General features: G+C 45.8%; 2 protein-coding genes across 4 annotated transcripts; one reads left to right on the top strand and one right to left on the bottom strand.

The window, feature by feature from the left end:
- Nucleotides 1–1,049: 1,049 nt before the first annotated feature.
- Nucleotides 1,050–4,670, bottom strand: LOC120698811 (peroxisomal adenine nucleotide carrier 1-like). Its single transcript, XM_039982550.1, has 5 exons — nucleotides 4,296–4,670; nucleotides 3,224–3,455; nucleotides 3,006–3,152; nucleotides 1,817–1,983; nucleotides 1,050–1,705 (listed from the first exon to the last, which is right to left on the bottom strand). Exons 1-5 carry the CDS (start codon nucleotides 4,448–4,450, stop codon nucleotides 1,420–1,422), a joined length of 987 nt encoding a protein of 328 aa, XP_039838484.1. The 5' UTR covers nucleotides 4,451–4,670; the 3' UTR covers nucleotides 1,050–1,419.
- Nucleotides 4,671–8,065: 3,395 nt separating this feature from the next.
- On the top strand, nucleotides 8,066–12,536 carry LOC120698809 (putative leucine-rich repeat receptor-like serine/threonine-protein kinase At2g14440). 3 transcript variants are annotated; one of them, XR_005685018.1, is made up of 9 exons: nucleotides 8,122–8,891; nucleotides 9,786–10,240; nucleotides 10,682–10,817; nucleotides 10,902–10,973; nucleotides 11,050–11,118; nucleotides 11,206–11,277; nucleotides 11,829–11,900; nucleotides 11,983–12,240; nucleotides 12,378–12,536. XR_005685018.1 is itself a non-coding variant. In XM_039982548.1 (8 exons), the coding sequence occupies exons 1-8, from the start codon at nucleotides 8,218–8,220 to the stop codon at nucleotides 12,023–12,025; spliced, it is 1,593 nt and encodes a 530-aa protein (XP_039838482.1). In that variant the 5' UTR covers nucleotides 8,066–8,217; the 3' UTR covers nucleotides 12,026–12,407. The 3 variants fall into 3 exon arrangements, 1 of the variants encoding a protein (XP_039838482.1); XR_005685019.1 differs by having other exon boundaries at nucleotides 12,381–12,535; XM_039982548.1 differs by having other exon boundaries at nucleotides 8,066–8,891; nucleotides 11,983–12,407.
- Nucleotides 12,537–27,819: the final 15,283 nt, after the last annotated feature.

The raw sequence follows: 27,819 nt of genomic DNA, 5'->3' as shown, positions 1-27,819 counted from the left end.
CTCTATTCCATAATATAGCCATCACTAGATTTTTTTTCCCCAAGTCAAAACTTTTAAGCTTTAACAATATATAGAAAAAAATTATAAAATTAACAACCCAAAAATGATATTAGTTTATTCATAATGAAATGAACTATCATAGCCATGTGGCCTTTTATTTAAAAGCTTTATTTTTAGAGATATTATAGGTTAAAAATAATAGGAATAATAATGATTTTAACCAGTCTAAGAATCGCTATATTTTATGGAGATAGTACCACTTTCTATGCCATCAAAACTTCTAAACTTCCCCATTGCCATCACTCAAAAGTCTGATGCGTTCAGTGCCACTCGATACATCTATCTCTCCATCCATGTGACGCCAAATTCTCCATCCATGTGACGCCAAATTGTCCTGACTTGTTCTGAAAAAGACCATATTGTCCTCCATCTCTCTCACACGGGGCTGGCGCTCCCCTCCCCTGCACCGGCCGCACCTCGCCACCATTGCGACGGCGCGTCATCATTTGGCTCATCCTGGCTCCGATCCCGCTGGCCGCTGGCGTGCCCTGTCAGCTCGTGGAGATAATGGCCGACAGTCACGCTGCTGCTTACGGCGTGGCACTTCTGTGCGCTGGACAACTTGTGATGCGAGGACTGAGTTGGGCACCAGAACAGAAAGACTAGGGAATGGACAGAGAAAGCTAACAGGATGCCGTTCAAAGCAAGGTTTTAAATAGCCGTCTATAGCTTCCGCTATAGACCACTATAGCTTCCGCTATAGACCGCTATAGCTTCTAGAGAGGGCGGCCGCTATGGCATTTAGCCCGCTAAAGCCGGCTACAACCCGCTAAATTCCGGCTATAGCCCGCTAAATACTGTAACAGCAGCTCTGCCGCTAAACGTCTTAGCCGGCGATTTAAAACCTTGGTTCAAAGGCATGAGCTATCAAGCTGGGAGCGGAAAATACCGCTCCAACTGATGCTCCAGTTTAACAACAGCCATTCCGTTCAGGAAAAAAGGTTTTCAAATGAAAAAGGATTCTAATTCAAGGAGACAAGGACCAGAGGGAATGATTGGCAACATCTTACTATAGAAATCGATCCATTTGCTTCAAAAAGGGGTCTGCTATTTTACACATAACGGACAACAAACAACGTAAACATACAGTCCAGTCCTGGGTCCGGCAACACTTAACTATCAGAGATTCAGAGATAAAAAGAAGCAATGAACAAACTTATTGAAGAACACTCCCTGACGCTATCAACATGAACCCCACGTAGTATTCTCGGGGAAAAAAGGCCAACCCGCCACATATAAACCACCTTTTTCCTTCTGTAGTTCTGTTCGTTATTCCTCAGATTTATTCCTTGGTATATGAGCTCCTGATGCACCATGTTACCATGGGGTGCTAGTTGTTTGAAGCTAACATAGTTACAGTTACGCAGACTTGATCCTCTTCTGAGAAACGAAAAGATAACGGCGCAGGGCAAGCAGCGAGACCCAGGTGAACTTTGAGATCTTCTCCTTTATCATCAGCAGCAATGCGGAGCTCAGCACCGTTTTCAGGATCTGAGCATGTAGACCTTTGAAGAAGCCTGGAATGCCTTCCTTGCTCCAGATAGCATGCAAGGCACCTAGCATCGTTTTGGGTGCTCTTGATTTGCTTGGTCTTTCAGATTCATCATCCTCATCAGGGTCTGCAGCCTGAATCATCACCTTGCACCTGTTTGACGATGATTTGTAGTAAGAAAACAAATCGTTAGATAGCATTAACAAGAAAAAGCACGTGGTGAGGCCCAGATATACTTCTGTTGCCCAGGAAAAGTTTACAGACCTGATTAATGGATAAGTCAATACTGTAGCAATACTTTTGGAGACAGCCCCAAGGAGAAAAGCTGAGAAAGCAGACAGAGCAACTCGGGAATTATCGTCTGCTGATCCTCCATTTTTACGTCGCTGCCTCTGAATTATCCTTTGCTTGAGCTGATCAAATACAGTATACTGCACACAAAAGATACCAACAATCATTTTGATCTGTTCTTTTTTTTAGGACCGCTATTACTTTCTAGAAATGTCAGTAAAAGATACTAATGTATAAAGGTCCGAAAATACTTTTCATAATAATTCTACTAATATTGTGTTTCACATACAAATCTCAAAATGTCAGTGTATATCGGTGCTTTGGCCAAAGTTTTTAACGGCTCTGTGCATTCTTGAACTACATAAATTTAAGAATGGAGGTAGTTCAAAGGAAAGAAAAAATACATACAAAATAATGGCTTCATTTTCTTGTATATAAGTCTACAGAATGTAAGTTAGAGCAGACAGTTTTGCTGTAAAGGTGATCCATAGACATAAACTTTGTCTTCAAATATGTAAAGTTTCTCATAAAAAAAATGTAAAGGCAAAATATGTACACTTGATGACACAGGGAGGCTCGACAGTTATATAAATAGAACATCTATGCACAATTGTTTTGATAACTGAAAGGAAGTGCAGAAAAAGACTAATGGTTTTGCACATCATTTTCCAGAATAAACATCCTAATGTACATATTTGTATCAGTGAAAGATATTGACAGTAGCAGATATCCAGATGCTGCTGTTATTGCTTCCTTTAGCAGAAAATTAGGTCCCGAGCGTTTTTCTTTTGTAGCTGAAGAGGTTCTCCCATGTTTCATTATGGAATCAGGACAGCCACATTCCTATCATCATGTTTCCATAATTTATGGTAATATTGCAGATGCAGAGATATACAGGGGCGATAATCCCAAGATTTTTTTTCCCACTGCCTGTGTTTGTTTGTGATGTCTCACATGTCATGTTTGGTTTCAAACAATAAAAACTAAGCACCTTCTGTTACTGTTCGTAGCATGGAGATGGAGAACTCAATAATATCATTTCAACACAATCTTCAGTATCTATGTTAACAGATAAAAGGGATACAGTTGGACACCATAGCACATATGATAAGTATGAATTTCTACAATATTCATCATAGAAGAAGCTTGCAAAGTTTAATACCTGAATAGAAGGATTGCAAGTCAATATAATGGAAATGCCCAAGCCATCGAATGCTTCCATCCAAGTACCCTCTGAAAGAGTTTCCCTCAGCCCTTTAGACTTCCCAAAGGCACTTGTCTGCATCCTAGAAGCTGCTGTATCTAGTGGCTGATAGAAGAGAAGCATAAATAAGATCAGACGGCCAAGATTAATTTTCAGCAATCCTATGCATTAATTACCTGTGTCACGATAACTGTGCAAGCACCAGCGGCAGCTGCAACTAACAAGTTGGCTGTTGTTCCAACAGACTTTGCTCCACTCTTCTCCAAGTAAAGTCTTTTAAAGTAACTATACCCGTAAAAGTAAAAGAATGACGAAATAAAAGACTGAATGTTCTTCGTGTTAAGGCCCTGATATAAGGACAAAAGTTGCCTTTTACGGATTGCTTCCCAAAAGACATCTGAAAGGTTCCTGAAAAAGCATTTGAACTCCGTTAGTTCCTATAATGGAGCAAGTAGAGCAGAGCAGTACAAGATAGATGCAGGACAAAGACAAAACTCCAGAGATACAACAATATCATCAACAGAAGGTCAAGTTTACAGGAACCACAAATAAAAAATAAGCTAAAATTGCAGTCAACTGATTTCCCAGCATCATCGTTAGAAGAAAACAGCTACTCTCCCAACATTTAGGGTCAAAGTATGTTTTAAGAAAATGTAGTGTTTCCAATACAGCTTTTCAAGAATTGGTGAATAGCCACAGAAACAGCATCAGATGCATAATTCTCTTTTGTTGTGACGTCAGACTCTTTCCCTGCTTGCTTAGTGATGATAATTGTTGTAAGAAATTACGCTAACCAATTGCGCTTCCACTGGCTGTCAGGCTAAGCAAATCATTTACCGCGTACCCCTTTCAACAGAAACACATAAAAGGAGACAAGGCTCGCATAAATCGCGATCTCAAGTGCAGACAGTTCGATCGCAGAGAATTAGGAAGTAAGCAATGAACGCATCCTCGTCCTGACTGACGCAAGACTGTTCCAGCAGTCGCAATCGAACTCATCGCCCAGAGCACACACAGTTCAGGAAACCTCAACCATCGCAAGCGTCCTCTGCAGAATCAGATCCGAATGGACCAAATCCTCACGGGCCGCCTCTCGAGTCTCGACAGAGGACCCTGCTCTGCTACTGAACCGCGCGATCACCGCCCCCCAGCCCCCGAAGAGCCCCGCCACGCATACGGATCAGATTGCAGCCGGTGGAACTTGGAAGGAGGAGAGGAGAGGGAAGGGGGTCGGTCGGCCCGCCGTACCTGTACTTGTGCGTGCCCTGGTGCGTCTGGAGCTCGGCCTGGAACTTGGTCTTGCAGGTGTCGAGCGGGTAGAGCACGGTGGTGCTGACGAGCGCGCCGACCGCCCCCGACGTGGCCTCCGCCAGGCTCTCCCAGTCCACGCCGTCCCCCGCCATCGCCCGCTCTCCCCCTCTCCCTCTCCTCCCCCGGCCGACGAGATCCCGAGGAATCTTCCCGCTCCGTCCCGCCTGCTGTGCTGCCCACCCCCTCGGGTCCAACTGACAAGTTGTTGCGAGCCTCGTGGGCAGGGCAGGCGCGCGTACCCGCGAGCGAGCGAGGGGAGGGTAAAATAGTCGCGGGGGGTTGGGGGTGGGGATGGAGAAGAGGGAGACGTCACGGCAGATGGCGGAGGGAGTGGGGTGGCCGGACGGGATGGGTGGGGACGGCAGCCGCCGCCACGCCGGGCGAGGAGAGGGGCGGGCGAAATGGGCTTTTGGCTGCGCTGAGCTGCTGGTACACCCCGCGCGGCCCGGCGCGATGTTTCGTGCGTGCCGGTGCGTGCGCCGCCGCGAATTCGGCGCGGACTCGGCGGTGGCGGGTGCGCCCTCGTACCACCGCGCTGGCCCCTGGGATCCGCGCACGACGGCCGACGGGTTCGGGCCAGGTCAGCGAGCACCACCGGCCGTCGCATCCGGATCGGCAGGCTGGGCAGGGGATGACGGTGATGATTGGTGGATGTGGGGACGGCGAGGACGGACCCGGGGGGAGGGTCGGGATGCGCGCGCAGGCGGCAGGTAGGGATTTTTTTCCCCGGTAACCGATCAATCGGTCCGGACCGGTTCCGGGTTGGGGCAGTTCCAAACCGGTCTAAATTCAAATTTTAAATTTAAATTCCAAAAAATAAAAAAATCTCAAAAAAATTCTAAAAATACTTTAAGTTGCGACGAATCTAATGGTGTCAAATTTTTTAAAATATTCGTTCATTTAGTATATTTTGTGAGCATTTGAAGTTAAACAAAAAAACGTGCATACAAAAGTATACAAATACAATGTAAAACATGTTATACATTGTATTAATATAAAAGTAGTACAAAAGAGGGTTGGAGGGTTCATTTAGGCTAAAACATGTTATACAAACATTCATTTTGTATACTTTGCGGGCATTTGAATTTAACCAAAAAAGAAAAAAAATTTGAATTTAGCCGGTTACCATTCAAACCGACCGGTTACCTGAGTGCCAAACCGGCCGGCTAACCAAACTGTTTGAACTGTCCAATTCAAATTTGAATTTGACTTTGTCCGGTTTTTACCGGTAATCGGACAAACCGGACGTAAATTGCCCGGCCGTTTCGACCAAACGGTCGGTAAAAAAACCCTTGGCGGCAGGTCGTCCGGTCCGGTCCGGCGGTCGCCGTGCGGGTTCGGTCGTCGTCAGCAGATTTTCCACGCGGTGACGCCAGGGGCACGAGGACGAAACCGGGTCGACGACGGTGTGAACCTCGTGCCGGCGCAACCGTGGCGAGTCCGTGACCGTGGGACTGTTGTTCGATGGCTACACATCGGTTTTCAGTAACATCGTGTCTCGGTACTCTGTGAAGTGTCTGCCAAAAATGAGTACCGTGACACGAAAAAGACCGCCCGGAGTTCATGTGAGATTTCCACGGCCGGTGCTCGGAGATCTCTACCTGTTATTTTGGTTTGGGTCGGTCGATATCTATCTAATCAACCACGTCTGTTCGGTCAACCTCGTAAAGGTATGCACTTGCTATGATTTTCATTTTCGTTATGCTATATTCCTTCATTTTCGTTATCCTATCTTCTCATATTTTTATGTACGAAGTGATTTTCTAAAGGGATAAGTCTATTTTACAACCTCGAACTAGTCAAGAAGTCCGTTTTTCAACCTCTAACTAAAAAACCGGGTAACATAGGTCCTCGAACTGGCAAAACCGTCCGAATCACCCCCTCGATCACTGTAGCAAGCTGTTCTGAGGGCGGTTTTGCTACAGTAACATTTCCGAATTTCTGGAATTTCACACCTCTCAATTAAATAATAAAGAAAGCATAGTTAATATTGTCTAAAAATCATGATATTTTTTTGAGAGGCAGATAAAAAGGCAAGGAATTTATTTTGGCTAGATGTGCTACATTAAACATAAAGGAATTTGAATTATAAAATTTTAAAAATAGGTAGAATTCAAAATTCCTTGAATTTTTAGGTCAGCTAAACCTTTGATAAAAATGCATTAAAAATATGATAATTCATAATTTTTTATTTAGTTTAGTTAGGTACTTTTTATTGGCCCAAGTTTTTATGAAAGTTTTTGAATTCCTTCGCAATGCTCAAATTTGAATCAAATTTGATTCCTCAAATTTTAATTTATGAATATTCTATAAAACTTGGGCCAATAAAAAGTACCTAACTAAACTAAATAAAAAATTATGAATTATCATATTTTTAATGCATTTTTATCATAGGTTTAGCTGACCTAAAAATTCAAGGAATTTTGAATTCTACCTATTTTTAAAATTTTATAATTCAAATTCCTTTATGTCTATTGTAGCACATCTAGCCAAAATAGATTCCTTGTCTTTTGATCTACCTCCCAAAAAAATATCATGATTTTTAGACAATATTAACTATGCTTTCTTTATTATTTAATTGAGAGAGGTGTGAAATTCCAGAAATTCGGAAATTTTACTGTAGCAAAACCGCCTTTGGCTGAGCCAGGGTTGTTTTTCAAACGGTTTCGTTAGTTGGAGGTGTAGAATGTCCGGTTTCGTAGTTCAAGGGCCAAAATCGGACTAGCGTGATAGTTCAGGGTTGAAAAACAGACTTTTCCCTTTTCTAAAATAAGTGATTTTTGCGAGTGAAAATGATTGTCTAAGCTAAAAATTAAGTATAAATGACTACTTTCCATCCCATAAGCTATTTTTAGATTTTCTTCAAGTCAAATCTTTTAAACTTTAACCATATATGATTAAAAAAATATAAAGATTGACAACATAAAACCAACTATCACAAAATATAACATTTTCTATTTAAAAGTAATTATCTTTTAAAGATACTGTTGATAAAGATAAAATGTTTGACTTTAACCAAGTCAAAAAGTTGTTATATTTCGTGACGGAGGTAGTAGTATTTACAGTTCTCAACCACTATTTTTATGTTTAAAAATCACCTTACAAAATCAGACATAATAACTTTTAGTAGAGCTCTGCATCGCTTAGCTCTGCCAGAAAAATCCCTGAGTTGAGTTGAATAATTTAGTCAAAATCGATCACAAACTCATTAACTAAACAGAAAAGATGGTGCTAACTTGGGTTGTGGAAACGGGAGTGAATGAATCGTAAAAATTAGTTTCATTGGTCTGGCAGCCAACGAGAGATACTAGGAAGGGTGTAAAGGTTCTTCTTGCCTTTGTCATAGCTTCACTTCTCTTTTGTGAAAGCTTTGTCATAGCCTCACGACTCACGAGCGCTAAATTACTCCATGCCACCATCAATGAGCTACGTGACACTGGGAGTATTTACCAAGTTACCAGTCCTAAACTAGTAAACTTGCCGGGCCAGGTATCATAACGTCACGTACTCCTCTGATTTCTTTGCGAGGAATTGAAATGGTCTCGCGGCCGATGATTCAAGAATGCCCCCCATCAAACGGCCACAAAGTGCCAAACAAAGCTGACAGCCGAGCACCGGAGCAAGACGCCAGGCCAACTGTCACCGCGTGCCCCGATAGCCCAAGTAACCCCACACGTCATTCCGGCACCGAGCCGCCGAGGCGCGCATCACACTCGCACAGCTCCTACGACCGCGGCCCACCTTTTCCCCCGCCGGCCGAGTCAACCACTCTGCTTCCGCCCCCAACCTTCGCGACGCGAAAACACCCGGACTCCAACTTCCATTCCCACCCCGAATCCAGCGAAACAGCCCGACCAAAATGCCGCCTCCCCAGCGCCCCCACCTCGCCGCCGCCGCCGCCGCCCTCCTCTTCCTGCTCCTCCTCCCCGTCCACCTCGCCCTCGCCGCCGCGCCGGGGTTCCGCGGCTTCTCCTACCTCCTCAACTGCGGCGCCGCGTCCCCCACCACCGACGGCCGCGGCCTCCGCTGGGAGCCCGACGGGCCCTACGTCTCCGCCGGCACTCCCGGAGCGCCCGCGCTCCCGGGCCCGGGCGGCCTCCTCGACCCCACGCTCGCCACGCTCCGCGCCTTCCCGCGCCGCCCCGGGGCCAAGTTCTGCTACGAGCTCCCCGTCGACAAAAACCGCCGCTACCTGCTCCGCCCCACCTTCTTCTACGGCGCGCTCTCCGCCGCCTCCTCCACGCCGCCGGTCTTCGATCTGATCGTGGACGGGACACTCTGGACCGCCGTCAACACCACCGACGACGCGCTGGCCGGCGCCGCGTCGTCCTACGAGGGCGTGTTCCCCGCGAGCGGCAGGAACACGAGCTTCTGCCTCGGGGTGAACCCGGACTACACCGACGCTGGCCCGTTCATCTCCGCGCTGCAGGTGATCCAGCTCGACGACTCCGTGTACAACGCCACGGATTTCAGGACCAGCGCCATGGGCCTCATAGCTCGCACCAAATTTGGCTCCACCGGCGATATCGAGAGGTGAATGGCCGTCTTGCCATATTCGAGCAACCATCTGTGGCTTAGTGATGAAATGTTGCCTTATTCAACTACCCATCTGTGGCTTAGTGATGAAATGTTGGATAGGCCGATGTGGATTCAGCAATTTTCTAGAATTCAGTAGGTTCAGTGATTGCTGTGCTAATTGAATCTGACCAGGTAGAGTACTGTGGTATGTGGATCTGCAGTCGACAGGACTAGGTTAAGTTTCTAACAGACAGCGCCATTTCAGCTACTTTCTAGTGCGTCCAAATACCTAATAACTCCTGAGTCCTGATTTTAGCCCTTCTGATTAGGGTTTAATGTACTGCATCCATTGAAAACATTTATCAGGTAGCCATAGGCCGATTAGACTGCTTTTATTCTTTTAGAACTTGAACATGCTCTCCATATGATCCAGTTCTTCATGAGATATTTTGCACTCTGGGTTTACTGATGTATGCTCTGGGGATTGTACTATTAGGATTTTTCCTGCAGTAGTTGACAGATGCCACGGTTCTTGAGGCAATAAGGCATCCTGTGGCGCCTTGGGTACGCGTGCCCCTTATTGCCTAGGTGACACCTAGGCATAACTAGGCCCTTTGTGGCGTCTTGGGTATGCCTTGTCGCCTTCCTTAAGAACACTGGATGCCACACTTATTTATTTTCTTAGTATGGTAGCTTTCTGTTTTATCCTTGAAGCGCAATGATCATTGTGTATACTGTTGCTGCCTTACTTGTAGAACATATGGGGACTTAGTATAGTCCACGCATATCAAACAGATGGAAGGTGACCCACAGGATTGATTAAGAGTGCACATTCATTTATTTCTTGAATATGTACAAACCATGAAGTATTGATTTCTGATTCTATTCCTTCTTTGTATTTAATGTTAGGTACCCTCATGACAGTTTTGATCGCTACTGGCTGCCATTCCCAGACAGCAAACATGCAGTTAGTAGCACCCAAAATGTTACATCAGCTGATTTCTGGAATCTTCCCCCTCCCAATGTGTTTAACACAGCTTTCGTTGCGGAACAAGATGCGCCCCTTGTGTTACAATGGCCTCCAATGCCTCTCCAGAATGATAGCTATTATGTTGCCCTCTACTTTGCAGATACATTATCTGAGAGTTCAAGGACCTTTGATGTATATATAAATGATTACCTGTTTCTCAAAGGTCTAAATGTCACATCAGCTGGTCTCTCTGTATTTGCAACACAATGGATTCTCTCAGGCTTGACCAGAGTTATATTGAAACCTGCTTCTCCTTCTGCTCTTCCCCCGCTTATCAATGCTGGCGAGGTCTTTGGGCTTTTTCCCATAGGAAGATTGACACATCCACGAGATGGTATGGCAGTTGCTACATTTATTTCCTTATAATTATTTTCTTTTAAAAGTTTCCTGGCCAATGTGATATGATGCAGATTAAGTACAAAATTCTCTAGCATGTTATTTGTTATGGCTCAGGAAGCTCTTATGCGGTTGTCACAATTATTACAATATCAAGCACCATATTATGAAAGTGCATTCTCAGTAATGTGTTGGGACAGGAAAGTAGCCATGAGATATTACCGTTGGTGTGATTATTTGAGGTGTAATGCATTATTTGTCATTAGCACCACACAGTTCTCAAATAGTTCCTGCTATGTATCAGCACACATCACTTTTAGGAAGTAACAGGGAATCCAAAATATCATCGCAGGCAAACAAACCTGTGCTATATATTCTTCACATGTCGCCATGCATAACGTAAACTAGCCTATTAATTACTTATAGAATGTTTTTGCAGTACTTGCCCTGGAGAGTATAAAGAAACACCTTCAAAACATACCTGAAGATTGGAATGGAGATCCATGTATGCCTTTGGGATATTCTTGGACTGGAGTTACATGCGACAAAGGATCAAGAATACGTGTGATCTCTTTGTGAGTTGAACTCATTCTGTTTCCATCTGTATAATATGCTTCTTCGCCCATTTGCAGTGACGTCATTATATTAATTTACAACAGGAACTTCTCCAGTATGGGCCTCTCTGGGTCTCTTCCACCTGAAATTGCGAACCTGACTGCGTTGACTGATATGTATGTTGTCTTCAGATATTAAGTAATTGAATTATTGAATAAAATAGCAAAACTATAACACGTTTACGATGAACAGATCTTTCGCAAACAACAGCCTACTTGGACGTATTCCAGATCTTAGCAACCTAAGCAAGCTTGAACGGCTGTAAGATCCTTTGCTATGTAATTCTCGAGCTCATGGTTAAAGTTGTGCGCATCTATACATTACTTAGGAGAAGCATTTATCCTGTAGGCACCTGCAAGAAAACAAGCTATTTGGATTAGTACCAGGGACTCTGGGGACAATCAAGACATTGCGCCAACTGTGAGTTGATTTCAGCACACTGTGCTTATAGTTTGTTATTGTCATTACAATAATCCAGTATGCATATATTCCATGTTAAACAAACAGTCGGCACTTGCATAGTGTGTTTAATTGTTTATGAATGGCATCAAATAATGAATATTTAATCTTTCAATTCAGTGGTAGTTTTTGCTTTGAATTGCTACACTAATATATTCTGACAAGTAATATATTCATGCTTGAAGTAAATATGTGTAAGCATGCTTGAAGAACACAAGAATGTAGGATACCTATTATACATATAGTGGGATGACAAGGGATATCCCTCCAAGGGCTACAATATTTTGGATCGACCTTACATGATCCCTCTATTTCACAATTTCTGTCCAATATATCTTGACTGAGCAACATAGGCATGTTTTCAGTTAGGTAAAGAACGACCTAGATTGATGTTATATCTTCATGCGCGGATGCACCTTGTATCTGGATGTCCATACTCTATCTAAACATGCTTTTGCATAGATTTATAGCAATGCCCCACTTTTCAGCTGATGTTCTTCTTCATTACTCAGATTTTTGTACAACAATTCTTTATCTGGACCAGTTCCAGATAACTTACTGAACAAGCAAGGACTGACTTACAGGTAAGTTCCATTTTACCCAAAACTCCAGGGTTTTGGTTCATTGCATGTGAGTTTTATTGATCATGTTTCATTAATTTGGTAGATTTCTCCCTGGTAATCTCTTCGCCCCACAACCACCACACTGACAACAAGAAATTTAAGGGTGGCTACAACCACCGCACTATATATGTACACAACATGATTCAGAGCTAGCAGGACAATCGTTGATTCTTTAAGGGTGGCCATAGCAAGATTTTGTAACCATTCTTCTGTACATAAAAGCAAGTTAGCATTCATGTGATCGGACCAAGACCAACCAATGCGAAGATGTCGGCCACAGCTGGTCAAGATACATATACTGGTTAGTTTCGATCATGTAGTTTATACTGAATGTACGCATTACAAAAGGTTGGGATAGAGTAGGATAGTGAAACAGTGTATACATTGGTTGATCAACTTGAGATTCTGTACATTACAAACTTGGAATGGTGCTTACAGAAGCTTGCGTTTGCCGTGGTGGACGTTGTACACTGCATATTGGAACAGAAAGAACGCTTACAAATGCTCCATAGTTTCTTAGAAATCTTCAGCAAAGGTAAGAATTTTCCTGTTCCTGATACGTATGTAAAAGGTCGCGAATTTAGGCCCAAAGCCCCAAAGGCCCGCTTCAACATCGTTGGAAGGAATCCCACCGGCCGCCGCAACGGTTTGCTCGCTGCCTCTCTGCGCTGTTATATCCACCACCGCCAGCCCGCCACCAAGCCCCTCCCCTCCTGGCGCTTTTTTCCTTTTTATATTTAAAAAAAAATCAAAATTTCAAAAATATATGTCCGTTTTGAAAAATTTCAAAAATATATCCCGATCACCCTATGGAGACGACATGCCCTAAATGTAATTTTTTTCTTCAAATTTGCAACGAGGTCCCTGACCGGGGGCGCGCGCGCAAGGGGGCCTGTCGCCCCACCCCCCTCGGGCAACCGGTGGGCCTCATCCACAAGCGCGATAGGGGGGCCTGTAGCCCCCCCTCGGGCGACTGGGTCTTGCCCCTCTATATAAGCATTCTACCCACATTCACTCCTTATTTGAGCTCAAAAATTCCACCAAAAATCTAGAAAAAAAGAGGGGTGAGGAGAAGGGAAGCGGCGAAGCCCTGCCGGATTCCGCACTTGTGATCTGCAGGTTAGTACATTTAGTTTATGTATTTTTCCATTGGTATTGTAGAGTAATTTAATTTAATTAGTGCTATAGTAAAACCATTTAAGTAGGAGTTTAATGATACTTTAGTTACGTAGTAGTAAATTAGTTTAGAAAATTAGTACTACGTGTTTATTATTACAATTGCAGTACTATTAGAGACGTGTTTATAAATTAATTATGATTTAGAATAGAATTTCGCATATGCAGTATAAAATTTGAGTGTCATCACGTAGTTATGAATACTTATATGTTGTAGTTGAATTCCATACTTAGTTTTTACGGATTATTGAATAAGGTAGTGAAGTAAAAAGTATAACTCGGTAAGTATTTTGTGATATACAGATATGTCGAGCAAGATGCAGTTTTAAGTATTTTATGGTGACTATAATGTTTTGTATGAGCCAAATGGAGTAGATCTTTCTGCCTTTAAGTGCACATCTAGCGCCATAGATAAACCTCTGGAAAGGAGTTTTGGTTCCATATGTAAGTGGCTGCAGCGTGGGTTCCGTGTTGATCCATTGACACATGTGATGACCGTCCAGTCTCTTGTTAATTGGGAGGTAGAAAGTAATTTATGGGAATTGATGATGATACACAACACTGATGACTGGCAGAAGTACATGCAAGCAGCTCTAGAGCGTGGGTGGCCTCTGGCCATTCTTGTTCAAATCCGGGAGAAGACACAAAATGAAATCCAACAGGGTGCAGATCAAGCAACTCCGAGTATTCGAAGAGTGACCAACTATGTTGAGCAAGATGAGTCAGAAGAGATAGAGAACCAAAACATCGGACCACAGGGCCTTGCTGATGAGGGAGAGAGGATACATAGCATTGTGGACGAGATGGAGGCAGAAGACCAAACCGCAATAGAGATGGAAGAATATGAGGACTCATCTGATGACGAGCAGTACTCATTGCCAAAAGAGTGGAATGAGCATGGTTTTGGCAGTCATGTCGCAGAAGACGTACGAAATCAGGAGTGGGAGTATAGAGGGAATGAGGTAGTGTAAGGTGCAACATATCCAAACATTGAAGCCGTAAAAGATGCTGTGAGACTATGGGCAATATCATTTAAACGAGAATTTAGAGTCGTAAAGTCTGGCAGTAAAGAATATGAGGTGAAGTGTGTGAATGATGGATGCCCATGGCGAGTACATGCATTCAAGGGAAAATGGAAGTCGAACTGAAAATATTCCATTGTGACAGAGCACACTTGTTTACTGTCAGAAGTTCTTCCCTCGCATCGCAATATATCATGCGACTTTGTTGCAAAGCAAATATATGAGTTGATTATGGACAACCTAAATTATGAGCCAAAAATGATTGTTCGACACATTGAGCAAACTTACCAGTACACCATTAGTTATTTGAAGGCATGGCGGGCTAAACAAAGGGTGTTCGAGATACGGTTCGGCACATACGAGGCATCATAGAATAACCTACCTCGTATGTTATCCCAGGTTGCTGCTAGAAATTCTGGAAGCTTTTATGACACATACCTCGTACCAGCCGTGATAGGGGGCAAAGTATTCTGCAACGAGCATTCTTTTGCCTAGGTGCCTGTATTAGAGCATTTCAGTGTTGTCTTCCGGTGATCTGCATTGATGGCACATTTCTGACTGGAAGGTATAAAGGTCAGATACTCACCGCAATCGGAGTAGATTGCAACAACCAAATAGTTCTGCTCGCATTTGCATTTGTTGAGAATGAGAACTTAGATAGTTGGTATTGGTTCTTTGAACGAGTGAAGGTTCATGTTGTTGTTGCACGTCCAAATGTGTGCCTTATTAGTGATAGGCATGCAGGTCTGCTGCAATCAATACTGAAATTGCAACGTGGAACTGCGACAACGCCTCCATTGTGACCCGATGTCCAAAACAGGTGGGGCATTAGGCATATGGGTGCAAACTTCTATGACCACTTCAAGAACAAGGATCTTAAGAACATGTTTAAGAGGTTGTGCACCCAAAATCAACAGAGAAAATTCAATGCATTATGGTAGATGCTTGATCAGTTGGCTGCAGAGCTAGTGAAGGTAAGGGCATCGGGAACAAGCACGAGTCAGGCTGCAGAGGCTAGGGATTCAATTGAGAAGCCATTTTCACACTGGATTCGAGGTGCACCTAAGGAGAAATGGTCATTCTTTTATGATACCAATGGAATACGGTATGGTATTCAGACAACGAACCATGCAGAGTGTTTCAATATGGTTATGCGTTCTTGTCGTGCCTTTCCTCTTGTGGGAATTGTTGAGTTCATCATGTATGGGTGCATGAAGTATTTCAGAGAGCGTTAAATGACTGCAAGTATAAACATCAGCAACTCCCAAATTCAGTTTTGCACAAGAGTGACACAATATATGCAAGAGAAGATTGAAAAGGTCAAACTGCACCGCGTCATATCGACAGGTACAATGGAGCATAGATTTGAGGTTCTATGCACGGATAGAACTGGTCGTGGTATCCGTAGAGATAGGGTGGTACAGGAGAGTTTGATTACAGTAGATGGCAAAGCCTTCTGCTCCTGCATGAAGCCTAAGTTATTGCATTTGCCATGCTCGCATCTCATTGCGGCATGTGCAGAGTCTGGGTTGCAGCCAGAAGTATTTGTTTCACTTTACTTCAGCAAGGAAGCAACTGTATCCACCTGGGGACATGAGGTATACGGGATTGAAATAGTGGGGCCTTTCATTCAGGATAATGAGAATAAAATATTTATTTCTGATCCAGCCACTAAGAAAGGCAAAGGCCGCCTTCAGACATGTCGTATTCGGAATGGTATGGACGAGTCCGAAGCAAACAAGGCACAAAAACGTTGCAGCCAATGTGGAGTATTGGGTCACAACAACCGAGTGCACTTCACGATGCTGCTGACGTCGGTCCTTCCAGAAATCTTAGAGATGGAGCACCTTCTACGTTCAGACGACCATCGGCGAGAATTGCTCGTGGAAGGCACTCGGTGTCATGATCCACAATTGTATCGAACATATCTGTAATATTTAGTAATCGTGCGTCCAGTTTGTATGGAACATATCTGTAATGTATAAATATCGTACGTGGAGTTTGTATCGAACCTATCTGTAATATGTAGTAATCGTGCGTGGAGTTTATATCGAACCTATCTGTAATGTATAAATATTACGCGTCCAGTTTGTATGAAATATATATGTACCTATGTGTTCTCATATATTTTTGAATGCAGGTATGGAGATAGACTCCTTGCTAGACCCAGTTATCGACTCGAGCCACATGTCTTACTTTGCAGCAGTTGAGCACCAAGCCCTAGAGGTGCTACGTCCTCGTCCACCCGGGGAGGTGATCTCTATACACCACGATTGAGTTGACATGTATGTCATGAAATATTATTATTTATCACTTATGTATTCGTCGGTATTCCTTTGTTTCGACAATTTTGTTTATTGCAGGTTACATGAGGCCGGTCTACTGACTCTGGGCCGTCTTGTCGAGGGTGGGCCTATTCAGCTCGACCGATCCCTCCTGACGGCGCTCGTTGACAGATGGAGGCCGAAGACACTCACGTTCCACCTCTCGTGTGGGGAGATGACTCCTACGCTGCAGGACATGGCCTACCTCCTCGGCCTCCCTATCGTCAGGGAGGCTGTAGGTCCGCATGTGGTGGCGGCCTCGTGGAAGGATGTCCTGGAGGCCCGTTTTGCCCTGGTTGACCGCGTGGAAGAAATAGGTCCGATCAACTCGCACCCGCGAGCAGCAGGTCCTTCGAAGACCTGGTTTCTACATTTTACAGTACGTATTCATTGCATATTTAAATTTAATTGTTACAATTCACATGTTGCATTATCAGTTGAAACCATTAATCTTAATTGTTTATGCAGCCTGCCCTGTTGGCTGCGGATGCCGACGAGTACAGTGTGACCAAATCGCTGGAGGCGTACCTACTTTGGTTGTTTGGTTACATCATGTTCAACAACACTCATGGTAACTCGGTCGATAGGATTCTACTTCCGTATGCACGGGAGATTGCGGATGGAGATGAGGACGTACCGGCCTACAGCTGGGGTGAGGCGGTACTTACAGACAATTACCGTGGACTCTACAACGGCTGCATGAAGACACATGGGAACGCTATTCTGGCGGGGTGCCCACTACTGCTACAACTTTAGTCGTACGAGAGGCTAGCCGTTGGTCGGCCCATCGTCAGCCACGAGCCTTACCACGGGGCCATGTACGGCGACGAGGAGGACGACAGGCCCACTATGGGAACTCTCTGGATCTGGCGTCAGGTACGTTCGCAACAAATCTAATTTTGTTATTCATTGTTACATGATGCATTAGTACACTTTTAATTTTACTTATTTGGACTGCAGAGGTCCTGGGCGCATGCGCAGGTTAGACGCGCATATCCTGAGTTTGTTTTGGAGCTCGACATGCTGACGCTCGAGGACGTTGTCTGGGATCCTTACAGCCCAGAGGCTGTGGCTACCCGTGCACCAGCAGGCCTGTCTTCGCACCGCTCTGCGAATGCGAGCCTGTGACTTACTACAGCCGTCCTGGTTTATGACATCGCGGCTGAGGCATATTGCCCCTGGAGAGTCAGGAGACAGTTTGGGCAGCGCCAGGAGTTTCCGGTGCCCACCGCGTTGGAGCGTGTCAGTCGTCAGGACCACAAGTAATTATGAATGAACTTGACTCATACATTCGTGTCGAATCTAACGATTCTTCGTGGTCCACTTTTGTAGGTTGTCAAGGAGTGGGTTGCCATGCTCTGATGATTGGCTCACCAAGATGCAGCAGTGGGTGGACCAATGGGAACAAGAAGACGAGCACTTGGTCCATCCAACAGGACCACACACAAACAGCTCCTTTAGGGCTTATCTCACCTGGTACTTACCCCGGACTCTGGCTCGTCTGGTTTATGTTGACACTCACCCGCAGCCACACCAGGCGAGGCCTCAGGATGTCTATGCCCGGCACCACGTGGAGGCACTAGCTGGCGCGGTGAGTCTCTTGATCATATTTGCATATATATATATATATATATATATATATATATATATATATATATATATATATATTCATAAGATAATTCATGTGTTTCTAACTGTTCCTTTACTGAATGGATGCAATTTCGCCTTTGCAACATGATGGAGATGGACTGCTCGACTTACCTGACGAGGATACGTGCCGGATCCCCAATGACCCAGTTTGAGCAGACGGAGGCATGGTCGAGGCAGCGTGACCAGTTGCGTCAGGTAGTGCACAACTTGGGAAGCCGTGTGCAGTACGAAGACAGCCACGGGTCGTCCCAGGCCTCGTCGCCGTTCCCGTGTCCGTCGACCGTGCACGGGCCGACGTCGCAGTTCTTCACAACTGCAGGTAACGTAGATATCTCTTTAAAAGTAGATCAAGTGTTCCTATATATTTACTAATATCGCAAACAGGATACGATCCAGCTACTGTGTTCGGCCATACTGGAATGTTTAGAGGGACAGCACCAGTTGGCGGACCGTATCCAGGGATGGTTCCGAGGCCACAGATACCGGCCTACACAGGTTAGTTTATGTTTCGTATTTCGGTTTCTATATGTCATGACGAAAGACACGAGCGTACGCTAACATCCGCATTTTATGCGTAGGATTCTACCCCGATGCGGGCGCCGGACCTTCTTCTTCCTCCTTTCGACCTGGTACATAACACTCTCTCAATGCACTCACTAATTTACCACGCAACATATGTTGGTTTACGTTTATATGTTACGCAAGGTTTGTTTCGAGTACGTTCGTTCCAGATAACGAGGGTTTCACCTTAGACGAACTCGACAGCCTGACTCCAGACTCACCTGGCGCGCACGGTGACCCCGATGTCTTGGGGTATTCACAGATAGGAGGAGCACCACTTGGGATCTCTCAGCAGCAGACACCGCAACCCCTTTTGCGTCCTGAGCGACAGGTGAGGTCTCCGGATCGTCACACCTACTTCGAGGGCTATGTCCGTGCTCAGCAAAGGGCTAAGAGGGTCCGACGCCCTAGGGGTGGTTAGATATATCCAATGTTTGTATCTCTTATGTTTATTTGTAATGAGATAGCTGTGGACCGCTTATTTGTATCTGATGTTTATGATTGTGGTAGTTTACTTGTCATTTGTTTCTATAGATACTATTGATGTGAACTTGTTATGTTTGTGGGTTCCATAATGCTCGTGAAATAAGGGAAGTTTTTTGCGAATTTTTTCTGTGATTTAATGAAGGACAAGTTAGGTGCAGTAGGAGTTAGCGGCCGAGATCCCGCCGACGATGATGACGACTACCGCATACAGTGTAAACTTTGTGACACGCTCGAATAGCTCAAAGTAGGGACCATAGTGTATCTAGCTGCGAGTATGAGATCACAGGTTGCCGCTGCTTAGCACGGCGATCACGGGTTTCCCAAATATCGCATTGTTTGCCCAGACATACGTGACAAAAGACGACAACCCAATAGCAGTGCCCTTCCACCATTTCAAAAAGATGTGACAACACGGTAATCACACCAGCTCACCTTCGAAGCAGTCTCTCTGGCGAGGACGACGGACCTGTCATTCTACAGCGAAGGTCTGTGGCGTGTAGTGGGGAAGGCGGCATCTAGGTGCGATCGACCAAGCGACAGCAATGCAGTGTTGTGAGTCTGCATGCACTTAGATGCTCTACATGCAAAGAGATGCATCGAGTAGTCATTTCGAGAATTGAATCTAGCATTTTCAGTGTTAGGTCAGCTAGCCTCTTCACTGTGTTGTCATGTAGGCTTTTTAGGTGCATTTACACTCCACACTCCGGGTATCAGACCTTTGTGCGCCTATAAATACTCCGAAGTTTGTGAACTCCCAGCAGCACTCAAACACCAAAGCTCATTGTATACCCAATGTCTGGAGGTGGGTCTAGCGGGAAGAATTACTACGGTTTTGGGAAAGGAAAAGGGGGAAGAAAGGGAAACCCCATAATATGGGAGGGGCCTCTTGGGCCTGATTCCTTTCCGGAACCAGTGTTTGAGTTTCCGCCACAGTACAATAGTGAATTTACCAATGAAACTCCTCTTCGACAATATGATAACCGTAGAGAACCATGGCCAAAATGCAGACATGGTGAGGACTGCTTAGTGCAGATGTGCACCGACGGGATGGATGGCGGTCGGGGTTTCTTTAAATGTCCACACACATGGGTAATACTCGGTTGTTTCATTTCTTTATCTTCAATGAGACACCTTATATGAAATTTGTTTTGCAGTCTTCCGATGCTCCAGAAAACTGTGGTTTTACTACGTGGGTCGATCCTGCACCAATCGATTCTGTTCAGGAGTTCATCGAGTACCTCCAGATAAAGATCTTTGATCTGGAATGCAAGGTGAACCATTATGAGAAAGTGAGCGAGGGTAACAAAGACGATGAAGATGATGATACCAGCAATGCTGCCGGTTCACAGGATGAACCATGCACTATTCCTTACTGCAACTGCCCTTGTCACAAAAAGAAGGGCCCTGCGCCTCCGGCACCACCGCCTGCACCACCTGCAATGGGTGGATACTGCGGAGAAGGCTCAACACAGTTTGCTACGTGGGGGTACGACTACTAGGAGTACCCTAGTGCTAGTGACTTGCTGCATCATTGTGTTTGTTGTGTGTGTTTTTTTAAAATTACCTAAGGAATATTAGGTTAGTCCAGAATCTATTTACCGTAGTTTGCAACGGGTTCTGCCATGCCACTGCATGTGTGATATGTGTTTCATTACCGTTGTATTATGATGTAAACTTGATGGTTCACATTATGTAATGCATTTCTTAGTTCTTATTTGTTATCGTTATATTAATTAAATGTGTGCTTCTTAGTATTCTAGTGACATGAAAAGCTCCGGAAATATTAAGGACAAGTTCAAAGATTTCATAGATTCCCGGCTACAAATGCAAATTAATGGTAAATGCAAATTAATGGTAAAAGTTAAACATACAGAGTCAAGCTCTCAACTGAAAACATAAACAACTAATTGCAGTGGCATGTGCACGCGACAAGGTAATTTCTTGTTGCATCTAAACCTACAATGCCTTATGGAATGTAAAATGCTCGGATTACATGGTACTACTCTACTGAGTGCACCGAGGATATTTGCCCTTCCTAATTGCTTCGGGCCCGGCTTACTTCGCACGGCGTGCCCTCTCTCGCTTTCTCTCCCTGTCAGCTTCACGTTCCGCCGCCGCCTTACGATCCACCTCCTCCATCCTCTTGCGGATTTCTTCTTGCTCTTTATTGCGCTTCTCCTCTTGCTGTTCCTCGTGCTTCATTCGGCGCCAACGTTCTGCAGCCCACCTTGCTTGTTGTTCCACAAAATCCTTTGCCTGCTGCGACTGCACGGTGTCGAACCACTGCATAAAATCACAAAGAGGCGGAGGAGATTTTGTCCAACAAAAATTAGAATCATAACTCAATGTTAGGTCACAAAGAAAAATAGCGTCTGTTGTCCCGCTACATTGGCCCGGTCTTTGCCGTATCGCTTAGGTGGATCGTATTCATAGTTCTCACACATAAAGAACCTCATGCCGTAGTCATCTCCTAAAACCTCAGATTGCATGAACTTGCATAACGAACCGCAGAAGCACATTGGCACATCAATTCCTTCGGGTACGGTGGATTCACACTTGCTCCACGGAATGTAGGTTGATCCTGACGAAGATATTGGCGCTATAGTGTGGTGCACCAAATGACGAACAATGATTTCAATAATGCACCTATCGTATACCAAATCGATGCGTGAAAATATAGGTATTGTCATAATTCTATTGTCTTATACTGCAATATCAATAAGGTACTGTCATAATTCTATTCTAATTCATAATTAATTTAAAAACAAGTATGTAATAGTACCGAAATTGTAATACTAAACGAGTGTTCTAAAGCACCAAATCTAATTCAGCTAATCCGCTAATTAAATTAAATTTTTATACAATATCAACGGATTCATACGGATGTTACCGGTAGATCACAAGTGCGGAATTCGGCAGTGCTTCGCCGCTTTTCTTTTCCTCACTTTTTTTCTGAATTTTTAGGCTCAAATGAGAAGGGAATGGCGGTCAGGGCTTATACCCCTGTCGCCCGTTGGAGGGGCGACAGGCCCCCTCCCCCGGCCAGGGACCTCTTTGCAATTTCCACAAAAAAATTACATTAGGGTCCTGTCGCCCGTTGCTTGGGCGACAGGACCTCTGTCGCCCCCCATAGGGCGACCGGGGGTATTTTTGAAATTTTTTAAAATGGACATATATTTTTGAAATTTTAATTTTTTTAAATATAAAAAAGAAAACCCCCCGGCTTCCATCATTCTGTGGCAGGTGGCAGCGATGGTCGAAAATGGCCACATTCCTGAATTCAGATGCCAGATGTCAGTCACATGAGAATGGTCAAAAATTCAGGACCACGTGCACGCCCCGGACGGCTTAGAGCCTGGCCAGTAGTTTCGCCTGTCATGGACGAAATAGGATGCCAGGTCACTTCGAGCCTTCTAAAAAGTCGATATAGGGGCCGTTTAGTTGCAAACGGAAAAAAATTTGGATGTCACGTTAATAATTTGACTAGATGTCGGGAGGGTTTTTCGGACACTAATTAAAAAACTAATTTCAGAACTCACTTGGAAACCACGAGACGAATCTTTTGAGGCCTTTGACCGCATCATTCGCACATGTGGGTTACTATAGCACTTATGGCTAATCATGCACTAATTAGACTTAAAAGATTTGTCTCGTCGTGTACAACCAAATTGTGTAATTAGTTTTATTATTTAATTATATTTAGTACTTCATACATGTGTTTAAAGGAGAGGTGAAAATTTTTGGTAACTAAACGGCCCCATATATAATGGAGCTGGCGTAGACATTGGCTAGGAGAATAAATGCATGCATGTCCAGTGAGCCAATGGTAGAGGAGGGACGTCCTGTTTGAGTCACATGCAATGGGGGTGAGAGCAGGGTTTGAAATTTCGGCGAAATTTCGCCGAAATTCGGCGAAAAATTTCGTTTTCGTTAGTTACCGGGGAAAAAAAATTCGGTATTTTTCGGAAAATTTCGTTTGAAAATTCAAAATTCAAAAAAATTCGGCCAAAATTCACCGAAATTCGCCGAAATTTACCGAAATTTCGGAACAAAATTTCGTTTCCGCTAAACACCGGGATTTGCAACGAAAACGAAATGGTTAACCCTGGGTGAGAGTGAGTTTTGTCTCGGTTCTGATGCTTGCGGCGAGCGAGTCGCCCGCTTGCGTCTCTCTCCTGTTTTCTCTCTCTGTCCACATGGGATTCTGCTCATGTGTTGATTTATTTCGCCTGCTGACTGGGACTTAGTATACTTGCTCTTATCGTGGCCGTTCGATGTTCATGTGCGGAACCCAGTGATGGCATGGATAATACCGGTATGTCAACCCGCACCAATAGCTTGCAGTGTGAGGGACAATGGTCCAAAGGAGTAGTCTCGGTACCGCAATTGTGTACTGACGGAGTTGGACCGTGCCCGGTTCGACTCAATTATTGCAGTCCTGTTCGTTAGTTCCGCTTGGGGCCAATGTATGAGCTCGCCAGAGTTCTCTTCTTCTCCCATAACTCCGACAGGCTTTAAAGAGTAAGGGCTCGGGGAGGCAGGCTGCCCAGGCGATGGGGACAGCAGGAAGGTGATGTTCACTATGTTTGCTGCATCCAGCCAACAGTATTTTCTCTTACACCAAACCAGCATAAGTCAGCAGCCACCAGCCAGCCAGCAGTATTTATTTTCTCACAACAAATCAGCACCAGCCATCAGCCACAGCACAACGAACAGAGTGGTTAGGATTCCGACGGTCGGGCTAGGTCGGGGCGAGGGCGTCCATGGCCCGAGCTATGCTCGGTGGAGCGGTGCCACTTGCGCAAACCCTGTCGGAGCTCGCGATGTTTGAGCTCGCTGGAGTTCTCTTCTTCCCCAGCTCCGGCGGGCTTAGAAGAGAAGGTGCTTGGGATGCCAGGCCGCCCAGGCGCGGTGGGTAAAGCAGGGTGGCATTAGGGTTCTAGCGGCGGGGCGGATGTCGGGATGGGTGCCCATGACCGAACAAGAAGATTCGTCATCCAGCGAGAGCCTGGCTGCAGCGGAAGAAGGCACCCAATCATGCCATTTCACATCTTGAGGAAGATCACTCTAAAGAAGGATCAATGACGGAGCCAAGGGAGTTCTAGTAGGGGCCACGCCGACCCCCCCTGGTGCAAAAAATAGTTAATCTCCCCTATTCTTTGCACCAATTATAATTAGCTAAATAGTTTTACCCCAAGCCTAATGTCTAGTAGCTCACGTTGCACTTTCAATTAAAGTTCACCAAATTATTCAAGAGGTAACAACTACAAGCAAGCAAAATTAAGAGCCTGTTTGGCATAGCTTTCTAGCCGACTTCACCACTGTCAAAGTGTCATTTTCAAAATGGTTTTATTATGGGGGCCGTGAATAAGCCGTAAATGGTTTTATTATGGGGGCCGTGAATAAGCCGTAAAATGGCTTTGCCTATGTGGCTGAAGAAAAAAAATGTAGCTTCTGCGGCTACTATGATCCTAAACGGATAAAATTGTTTTACCAAATATTTTTTTCAAATAGCTTCATCTTAACTTCATAAAAAAAATACAACCGGAGCTACTTCAGTACGAGCCATAGATTGAAGAAAGGTGAGGGTCGCGAAAGGTGATTCGAGACGGGCTGCGTGCGGAGGCAGGGATGCCACCACGCGCCCGCGTCGTCGCTGTCGCGTCCATGGCTAAAGGATATTCTCTATTCTGGTTTGAGTTATAAGTTTGTAACATTCCAGCCCAAGCGGGCCGTGTAACCCTCTCGAATCGACATTTCATGGGCTGCCAGATTCGTGGGCTACGTGGTCCCGGACCGCACTTATCTGAAGCCCATTCGGCCTATAATTTTCTTCATCGCTACACGAAAGCGAAGAAGCCCGATCCACAAGGTCCGACGGGGAGACTTTAGCTTCGTAAAGAAATTTGCCACCATTCTTTTTTTTTTTGAGAAATTTGCCACCATTGGCCAATTGGGAAGTGCATGAAAGCGAACGTTACCAAAGCTGGTGACAGCGCGAGCCAGGGTAGCACCGATTCGAATGCTGCCAAAACACCAGCACCAGCCCCGGAATGGAAAATTAGCGCGTGGTGGTAGCAATCGCCGCCGTTTAACGAATGCAGTAAAACATAACGTTGCCTTCATTTGACCAGAGCTGTCGACACTACAACGGCGGACGGGGCAAACAAGGCGCGCCCACCCGCATACCGTTAACCTTAATCGTCACTATCACAAGAGAAACCACGCGCTAATTCTGCCCGATTTCCCTTAAACAATGCGCTGCCCCATGGCCAGAAGCCCAGAACCTACCAAACGTGGCCTAAGAGTAACTCCAACCCGCCTCCTACTTTTGGCCTCCTATCCCACGGCTAGTATTTTCAATGGCTAGCATTCAAACGGCTACATTTCTTACATCTTGAGGAATGTTGAGTACTCTATCCTGCTTGTGATGAGTGAATTGTCAACCGTGCGGTGTGATCGTGCGCTTGGTCTTTGGATTGCAGGTACACGGGCGTCGAGTGTCGACGGGGAGCTGTCGTGGAGGTGCTGTGGCCGATGGACCGTGCGGTGGACGGCGGTGAAGGGCAGCTGGGATCGGAGCTCGGACCGGGCGGCAGCTGTGGCGTCCACTCCTGGATCGAGGGCGCAAGCGGCGACGGAGGTGCCTTGCTTTGAGAGTGCATCATTTTGGGAGAGTTGCACTTGTGAGAGGGAAAAGCTTTGCTTGAGGAGTTTCTGCTTTGTTCTTGGCTCCGGGTTTTCCTCGTTTTCCCTCTGCTTCTTGCATGACTGCGTCGAGCGTTACCTCTGTCTTTGAGGAGTCATGTTTTGGCTTTTGATCGATTGCGTCGAGCCGTTGCCCTTGTCTTAGGGGATCGATTTTGCTTGAGTGAGTGACTGTTCCTGCCTTTCTGAGCCTTTTGTCACTTGCTTGTGCTTCTTTGTTCTTTTCTGGTTTCACTTCTCTTGGTTCGTTTGTGGTGTGTTGACAATGCACTCATCAAGGGGGAGATTGAGGAATGTTGAGTACTCTATCCTGCTTGTGATGAGTGAATTGTCAACCGTGCGGTGTGATTGTGCGCTTGGTCTTTGGATTGCAGGTACACGGGCGTCGAGTGTCGACGGGGAGCTGCCGTGGAGGTGCTGTGGCCGATGGACCGTGCGGTGGACGGCGGTGAAGGGCAGCCAGGACCGGAGCTCGGACCGGGCGGTAGCTGTGGCGTCCACTCCTGGATCGAGGGCGCAAGCGGCGACGGAAGGCGGGTTTCTTGGTTTGAGCCACAAAACCAAGGAGGCGGATGGCGGTTGAAGACGTCGAGTCGTGGAGGTGACGGGCGTCGGTCTGGGGACTGACGGAGGCGACGGGCGTCGACGGCGTCTAGGGCCTCGCTGCGGGCGAGGAGGTGGTGGGCGTCGGGCGGCGTCTAGGGCCGTCAGAAGGCCGAGGCGGGAATGGCGTCTAGGGCCACGGCGCGGAGGCGGGAATCTTCCCGCGCGTGAGGTTTTGGCGGTTTTCTCAAAACCGGCCACATACCCGGGTTTCGCGGACCCTCCAAAACCGCGGACTGGATCTTCATCAAGACGGCGGCATCGCGGAGAAGACTTCGTTTCGAAGAAAGAACCTCGGCCGTCGGATGAGATCGTGTACAGGGGGTGCTGCAGGCCAACCGGTCTGACCGGTCCCTGGCACCAGTCTGACCGGTCTAACCAACCGGTCTGACCGGTCCAGCGTACCGGTCTGACCGGTCCCTCGGGTATAAATACCCCTTCACTTGTGTTAGGTCAAGTGCGGCTTTTGTATTGCGTCCGTGAATTGTTCTGTTCCCCAGGCCGCCGCCCCTGCGTCTCTCTCTCCCTGTTTATCTCTTTAGGGTAGATTTGAATGTTGTTTGTGTGAGAACTCTTGTGGATTTGATTGGGAAAGGAGGCCCTAACCTCCTCGTGCCCTCCGGGCGGTTGGAATCAATCCATCTCCTCGTTTTGTGCCTTGCTTGATGAGATTTCGATTTCGTTTTTGGTGCACTTGATTGCGAGGAGGTTATGAGTTCTGTGCTGTGATTCCCGTGCTTCTAACTCAGTCTTAAACCCTCTGGAATCACTAGCTGGTTCGAATTCGAGTTCTTGAGTTTTTGAGAAAACCCCAATCCCTTTTGATCTCCCCATAATTCTCAAGATTCGTTGATCTTTAGGCCGAGATCTCTTGGGGATATGTTCACGGGATAGGGGCGAAGCAATCCCCCAAGTTTCACCGATTTTCGTGGTCGTTTGTTCGAGATTCACCGTTTGAATCCAATTTCTCGGGGGTTTTCTGGGTGCTACCGGTCAGACCGGTAGGCACGACCGGTCAGACCGGTCCAGCGCACCGGTCAGACCGGTCCAGGCAGATCAGTTCTGCAGTTTTCCCAATTCGCTTCCGATTTGCTTCGTGGTTTCGCTAGCTCGTTCGAGGCCTTTTGTGTTGGTTTAGCTTTTCCATGGCTATTCCAAACTTTGGTCAGAACGCTTGAGGGCTTGGGTGATTTTCGGGATATAGGCCGACAGTTTGAATTTCGGAAGAAATTTTGATCGGCTCCCATTCACCCCCCTCTAGTCGCCGGCTTCGGTCCCACACATCTATATATGGATGCATCCCTGGCTCCCACACCAAACCATTCTCCCTTGTCTTGCTGAAATGAGCTC

Source organism: Panicum virgatum, chromosome 3K (genome assembly GCF_016808335.1).
Source record: "Panicum virgatum strain AP13 chromosome 3K, P.virgatum_v5, whole genome shotgun sequence".
NCBI classification, from domain to species: Eukaryota; Viridiplantae; Streptophyta; class Magnoliopsida; order Poales; family Poaceae; genus Panicum; species Panicum virgatum.
The sequence above is the reverse complement of the archived record's forward strand: the minus strand, read 5'-3'. Positions and strand labels throughout refer to the sequence as shown.

What these genes read in the sequence shown, in the direction of transcription:
- LOC120698811 (XM_039982550.1), bottom strand. Translation starts at nt 4,450, where the DNA reads ATGGCGGGGGACGGCGTGGACTGGGAGAGCCTGGCGGAGGCCACGTCG. An exon ending in CAGGGCACGCACAAGTACAG is followed by an intron (nt 3,456 to 4,295) that starts GTACGGCGGGCC and finishes ATGCTTTTTCAG; the next exon opens with GAACCTTTCAGATGTCTTTT. An exon ending in GCACAGTTATCGTGACACAG is followed by an intron (nt 3,153 to 3,223) that starts GTAATTAATGCA and finishes CTCTTCTATCAG; the next exon opens with CCACTAGATACAGCAGCTTC.
- LOC120698809 (XM_039982548.1), top strand. Translation starts at nt 8,218, where the DNA reads ATGCCGCCTCCCCAGCGCCCCCACCTCGCCGCCGCCGCCGCCGCCCTC. An exon ending in ATTGACACATCCACGAGATG is followed by an intron (nt 10,241 to 10,681) that starts GTATGGCAGTTG and finishes ATGTTTTTGCAG; the next exon opens with TACTTGCCCTGGAGAGTATA. An exon ending in CTGACTGCGTTGACTGATAT is followed by an intron (nt 10,974 to 11,049) that starts GTATGTTGTCTT and finishes TACGATGAACAG; the next exon opens with ATCTTTCGCAAACAACAGCC.